This window comes from Merops nubicus, unplaced genomic scaffold, assembly GCF_000691845.1.
Source record: "Merops nubicus isolate BGI_N331 unplaced genomic scaffold, ASM69184v1 scaffold3264, whole genome shotgun sequence".
Classification (NCBI taxonomy): domain Eukaryota; kingdom Metazoa; phylum Chordata; class Aves; order Coraciiformes; family Meropidae; genus Merops; species Merops nubicus.
The window spans coordinates 25752-32955 of NW_008604689.1; the positions used below are offsets into that span (position 1 = coordinate 25752).

The 7204-nt window shown below is 42.1% G+C and overlaps 1 protein-coding gene across 1 annotated transcript; it reads right to left on the reverse strand.

Moving 5' to 3' along the window:
* Positions 1-753: 753 nt before the first annotated feature.
* CDCA7L (cell division cycle associated 7-like) lies at positions 754-6969 on the reverse strand (the record flags this gene model as incomplete). Its single annotated transcript, XM_008939082.1, has 6 exons — positions 754-1054; positions 1418-1554; positions 2670-2819; positions 3662-3796; positions 5182-5364; positions 6895-6969. Coding segments are annotated over 6 exons (711 nt in total), but the record flags the coding sequence as incomplete, so codon positions are not given.
* Between the last annotated feature and the right edge of the window lie 235 nt (positions 6970-7204).

The window sequence follows — 7204 nt, forward strand, 5'->3', positions numbered from 1 at the left end:
ACTACACCAACCACAGGAAGGTAAATGGGAAACAGCATCTGGGTGGAGTCACAAAATTCTCCTCTTGATTATTCTTTATTCTCTCTACATAAAAAGAAATGTGTATCTTACAAGAACTTTAACATAACCACACTGCAATACAAACATGTTGCATTTAAACAAAGTTTTTTGAAGAATCAGTCATACATACAAAAACATCTAAATATGAACTGTAGGTAAAAAAATAAAACCTGAACTTTGTGATTTAAACCAGTTACCCAGTTATGACTGCTGTAAGGTACCTGGTTCAGGCACCAGGTGCATCACACACAAACTGCTGGTGAGCAATCCTTTTGCTTTACTGGGGTGATACTTAACACTTTTAAAATTTTTTTTTAATTTTTTTTTTTTTTTTTTTTTTTTAAAACACTCTTCCACTTTCATGTTTCAGTGATTAATTGCACTTTGGAATAAAACACAGTCATTCTCTCAGGGTAGGTTGCATCAGCTTTGGCTGGAATACAATGGCATTCAGATGAAAGCACCATTTCCTTCTCTGCAGGGACAAGTTCCATAAACTATGGGTGGAGGAATAGGTTCAGGAAGCAAGGGCTGGAAAACTGAATCTTTATGGTCACGTTGGAACACAAGAGGTTTTTTGTTACTTTAAAGACAAAGTATCCTTTGCAGGTAGTTAAACACCCCTTCTGCAAATTTACACAATTACATAAATAAAAATATTGCTCTAATTGACCGAGTTCTCCATTGTGTGGTTGTGTAGCTGTATTAAAAATTAACCACTCAAGGACTAAGAGTGCCATTTCACTTAAAGTACAGGTCTGTGCAGGTAGATTTCTCTACCAAAACATTTTCCTGAGAGATCTTTTGCATAAGACCACATCAATCAAGAAGTTTCCAACACCGAATGCGTATACTATACTCTACAAATCTATAATCTTATATAAAACACAGTAATAACCTTTTGAAGTAAAAAATTTGTCAACATATTAACCAGTTGCAGGCACAGCTTGAGTGCAAGGGTTCTCAATTGTCATCCACCAGTTGTTTCTGTAAACTAGAAAACATGTAAGAAAACAGTGTCAGTGCTTTTTAGGAAACTCGGGTTTTCTCTATAAACAGAGAATTTCCATTGCTGAAGATAGTAACTTCAAAAAATGCCCTTCTATACGCTTCAAGCTATCAATAGATTTCAAAATAGGCGAAAGCATTTCAATTTCTTAAGCGAATTGAGTTGTTTACACAGACAATATGACTGAGTTCAGTGGAGCAGGTCTCACTCTAGGAGAAATGTGAAGTCCAAGAGACTTTTGCATAGGTCCGGGATCTGCCCCAGGCCACAGAAGTCAAGTATTATCCAAAGAGCCACAGGAGCTGAAAAAAGGATGACCACTGACAACGCAGAAGGCCTGGCCCTCACCTTTCCAGGTACTCCTTGACGTTGTTGTAGCCGTAGAACTTGGCCAGGTGGATGAGCATGCCCGTGGCACAGCGCCCGTCCTGCCGGCGGCAGTAGCTGCAGTTGCACACCCCCCGACAAGGAGGACAGATCCAGGCCTGCGAGGAGGAAGCGGGATGAGGGAGGTGAAGGCAAGCCACGAGGGGGGCCCAATTTGCCTTCCCATCGCTCAGGTTTCCCTACTGCATCATTGTCCAGGGCAAGGTTTTAAAAGCCTGCATCAGCCAGCCAACCAACCTCAATCACACTTCCCAAATTCTGCAGGACTAAAGAAATTATTAAGTACTACACTGTTTGCTTGAATACTTCTTACTCTGAAGACTCAGGTTCTCTGATGTGCTCACTATTAGTTTTCAAGTAGCCTAAAGGCAGCTGTCACGGATAACGATAGCTCGTCCTGCGCTAGGCTGACGCTACTTAACTCCCTAGAAAAAAGACAGGGACCCACTGTGACAAGTTGCTTTGGCTCTGCCTGCTGGCAGAGCACAGTTCCTGGGACTGAATTACCCAGCAGGCACATCAAGTCTGGCACCTCCCAGCTGCTCAGCAACTGAACACTCACGTACAGGTTGCAGTGTAACAGCCATTGCCACACTGGGCCAGCCCATCAGAGCTGTTAGTTCAGAACAGCCCGGAAGGCCATCTCTACAGCAGTGGTGGGGAATATGAGGTCCCAGATCAAGCTGAGAACAGAGTGGTATTCTGCCAACAGGTCTTTGTGTACACACGTGCCTCATTCTCTGGCAGCAGCTTGTGTCCTCTCCTTGATCAGTGCCACAGGAGACAACAGAGAAAAGGGAACCAACCCTAAGACTTTTAGGTATCCTTCTCCTTTTCTCTCCTATTGAAAAATTAGAATCTAAAGCAAGGAACCTACTTTGCACGCTACGTTATGGAGAGCACTAAGAAAAGGGTATGTTTTGGTATTTTTCTGAAAGGGGACAGATGCCTTTTCTTAAAGGCTCTCAGCCTTTCCCTCCACTATCTTGTAAGCAAGTGGAGCTTCAAAGCACAAAGATGGGTGGATTTTAACCCAGGACCAGCACCTTCCACGAGAATTCCAACAAGATCAGTATCAGTCACAACAGCATTACAGATCTCCTCATGGCAAATAGCTTTGAGCACTGTGTTATCACAAGCATATATACTCACAGTTTACTAGCAAAACTGAATTCATTGCCCTTCCTTTCCAAGCCCAAGAAATGATACTTACTGGATCCAGCAGTGCTGATTTCACGTCTTCCCCATATCGGTTGCGGAGACACGGTCCACAGAACTGCCCCCGGACCCCTCCACAGCCCTGGTTGCGACAGATTGTCTTTGTATCAATTGTCTTTTGTCGACACTGGTGGCAAGTACTACCCTAAAGTTGGAAAAGAGGAGACACGTTGTATGAAGGACATTTTAAATGCTTGTTGCTGAACTCTCCTAATGTGTTAGATGATAGCAAAGCACAAACTTCAAACTCAAATTCATCAGTGAAAAACCTTAGTAAGAACTGTAAGTTCTGTTGTTATGATAAATCATACATAATCTGGAGAGATGCTAAGAATTTTGCAGATAGTACCCAGCCTCAGTTGCACTGGGAGTCTCAAACTACATGAGCCTGATGTCACAGTTCTGATCCTTCCCTCTACCTAGAAAAAAAGCTAAAACTAGTCAGGAAACAACCTTGTGACTCACCTGTGCAAATACAAGCATGAAGCATGAAACATATAGTAAGCTGATCATCTAAATCTTTATGACATTAATAGCCAAATCCAATGAAAGAAAGGAAAGAGTTCCAGCAAGCTTTGGAACTACCCAACCCATACAGACATGTCATTTCCAGGGGGCACAAGGGGCAACAGGAATTGCTATTATTTAATGGTACAGCCACCATCACAACATTTCTATTAAGCAAGATAAAAGGGATGGCAGCTCTTATCACCGGTGAGTCATAGCTATGGCAAATTCCACTGAATAGCCCCATGGCAGAACGCACTTCTTTGCGGAGGCAAAAAGTAGGTGGGGCGTAACAACCAGCACAGGCAAGCCCCAGAAGCCTGGCAAAGCTTTCTGAGTCGTGCTTGTGTAACGTAAGGCTGCCGAGCTGCACTCTCCAGAAGCCCAGGAGAGCATACCTCTTACCAAGCACCAGGGAACTAGTAGAAGACTTCCCATTTCAAGCACATGGACACACTGAGGAATACAGCAGCCACTTACTAGAACTTTGTCATAGATTTTGTCTTTGACAGTGATCGCAATGTTGTCCAAGTCCTCCTCAGTAATGTCCTCTACTCGACGGTGAGATGAATACTTCGATGATCTCCTCCTTTTCCGCACTCCACAATCCCCCTGCTAAACAAACTCATCTGAACATCTTTTGTCTGGTGCCACGAAGACTGTCACCACACCTGGTGACAAAGTCTTTCATTTATAATGTGTATGCAGTCTAGAGGAGACAGACTACAGGCTCCAGGGAATAGTCTGCAACTCATCACTACCTCTTCCTCTCCCTCTCCTCCCTAATCTTTTCTCTATTCCGCTTATTTTTTATTCTGCTTATATGTTCTGTCTTCCCACCATTGTTCTCCACTCCCGTGTTTTTCTGCTGCCTCCTTTTCTTTGCCTTCCCTGCACACCACCACTGTAATTCTTCATTTCTTCCCTCTCAAAACAAGGAACTATAATCATCTGCCTTCTCATGCTTTGCTCCTTCAGTCTCCTAGCACACTCTCTAATTGCTTTCCCCAACGACAATCTCTAATGTCCTGCAAAAAGCCTCTACTGCAGTTTTAGGTTAGGCCTGCCGTATCCAGCCCTTTCTTATTATCCTGTTTGTTATTTGAAAGACAGTCCTCCAGTCACTATTAAGAGCTCTTTTTTTTTTCCTTCCAAACATGATTCTCTTTGACCCCTAGTCATGTAAAAGTCTCATCTGATCCTCAACCTTCCCTCAGCCCCACTCCTGACATCTCATTTGTCCTTCAGCTCTGTTCTCTCAAAAATAGTCATTTACCAGTCCAGGTTCCTACTCAGTGCTACTCCACTTCATTTAATAACCATGTTCCCTCTATAACACTTCAGCTACACCCAGCACCCATTCCTGCAAGCAGAACTGGGATCCACCCTGTGCAGATACAAACTTAAAAGAGTCTTTTTCATAAAGGCTACACAATGAACGTAACTAAGGCAAATGACCACCATAAACAAAGGCAGGGAAAAAAAAGATTTTTAAAAAGTGAGGAAGACTAAAACCTGCAACTTTTGAATGGCTCACCAGTACATCAGCAGTTTGTTGGTGCAGATTCCCTTCATTCATTCATTCTCAGGTCAGCTATCTAGCTCCTGTCTCCCCTCTGCTATTTCCAGAGAAGGGCTTTTACTAATTTTTTTTTCTAAGCCTGAAGATAGAAATCTGCTTTGCCACCTCTACCCACCCCACTGTCTTGCCACTCGAAGGCCTTCTACATTGCAGGTTCTAGCAATTTTGGGATAATGAATAAATAATAGACCACAAGTAAGCTGCCTTGTTATGTCTGGCCTACACAGGTCACAAATATAGCCCTGTTAACAGGTCAAGGATGAGGCAAGATGGCCTGGAGATACGTTCTGCTGCAGCTAATCCCAACCAAAGGTTCTCATTAACTTTCGTAGGATGTGATGTCTGCTCTAAATGCTGGCTAACAATTTATATGTTTCCTAATCCCTGACTACTGAAGATATCAAAGTCTGGCAAATACCATATGGAATCTCTTCAAGAGATTTTGTTGCCTATAGCTACAGAAGCGTTCTGCAAATTTGACAGTTGACACAGTGAATTTTTCCAAGGCAAATTTTTCTGGTGGACGAGCATTTCTTGTCGGGTTCATGCGACGTGCTATCTGGCCTTCAGAAAATGTCCTCCTTGGGATTTTCTTCTGTTTCTAGAAAAAGAATATGATTCCAGTAACTGTCCTTTCAGTTATGTTTGTAGTACTAAACATCAGAAATAATCTGAAAATGTCTGTACCACACTTGCACTATCACAAATTACCATTCTTCTCCCACTCCTTATTTGTTAAGCCAAACCTCATCAATTTCTAGCATTCTTAAGTGTTCTCCCTACACACTTTACCCTTCTGCTCCTTCTAAAACACCACACCTTCACAGTCAAATTCTATTCCAATTACTATCACAGAACTACACCAAAATTTTATGCATGGCATACTATGACATGGTTTAGTGGTCATAGCAGCGTTGGGCTGATGGTTGGACTTGATGATCATAGCAGTCTTCTCCAACCTTAATGAAGCTGTTCTTCAGATCTAAATGTTCAGATTTTCCCACAATCTGAATATACCTTCAAGGAATAACCCAAATTATGGGTTATTTTCTTTTATATTTTTAAAATTGAATGGGCATTAAAATGCTGTTTCTCCTACTTCCAGATTCTTAAGACCTGGAAATTACTCGAAGGCACATGATACCCTCTTCACATTGTCACACCAGCCACTTACTGTGTGACTGAATTCAGGCAAGTCCTGCGTGGACATCTATCATAAAGGCAGCTACTAAATCTGACAGTATAAACAAGATGCAGGAAGCAAGTCTACCTGCTACCATACACTTTATTTCTGTTGAAAGAAGTCAAAGGCACATTACCAGGAAACCAGGAAGACAAAAACCAAGCAGATGAGGTAACTAGAACACTCCTAACTAGTGCTCCTCCTTGTTCAGGTAAAGATACAAAATGGAAGTAGCAGGCTTACGTATATATTCAAAGGATGTTTAAGATTCTACAGCATTTATGTAGAACTAGCAAGGTTCCAGCCTTTCAAAAGGCTCTGTAGTTCAGCTTTCACCTTTTCACTTGACAACCACCACGCCGGCATTTCTATGTGGGCTTCCCAAAGTCACAGCCTTTCCATTTTTCCTCAAATCTCTTCAGTTTATAACAGATGTGGAAAAACATTACTCTATAGAGAGCCTAGAGGGGTTGACAGTTCTTTGCTTCTAGCCAAGAAAAGTCAGTTAAAGTAACTAAAGTATCATTCTGAGTTCATGTTGAAGCAGTTGAATTTCATCAGCACAGCTCTGTTGGGAAGGGTGGATTTCAAAAGAAAAGCCTGCAAGAGGGAACTTAACAGGATCTAAACCCAACAGAAAGCAACTATTCTTCCTTATTCCCACACACAAGACATTTGTCTAGTCTCTCAATAGTTTCTGAGGCACAAATGATAGAGAAGCAGTCTCTGTATTTCTCCATAAATTATCTTACAAAATGCCATTTCCTCACACAACCTCTGGTACTTAAATACTGACCAATAGCAAAATCTATACAAATAAAGTGACCAAAACTTGGAGGAAAACCAACCAAACAAACAAACAACTTGGCAAAAGTTTTTCATCAGGAAGCAGATTAGTCCTAAGTCTACCAAAACAACTGTCACATCTAGCCAGGGCCAGAGACTTACCGAAGGAGTCGAGGTGGGAGTTTTCACTGGGAACAGGTCGGGTATGGAATTCAGTTCTGCCAGCAGCTGGGCAAGCTGAAATCAACAGGGATGCCACACTGAAAACTCACTGAAAACTTGCAAATAAGCAACACCCATCATCCACTCTTTGCATGCATGTCAAATTACATCTAAACACATGAACTTTAAATGCATAAAACCTTTCTGGAGGCATTTTATTTAAGTGGGGCTTATAAAAGGGTTTCATTACCCCTGAATGAGCACAACTCCGCAGGCAGTACTAACTTCACAGCTCCCATTAATTCCTGCT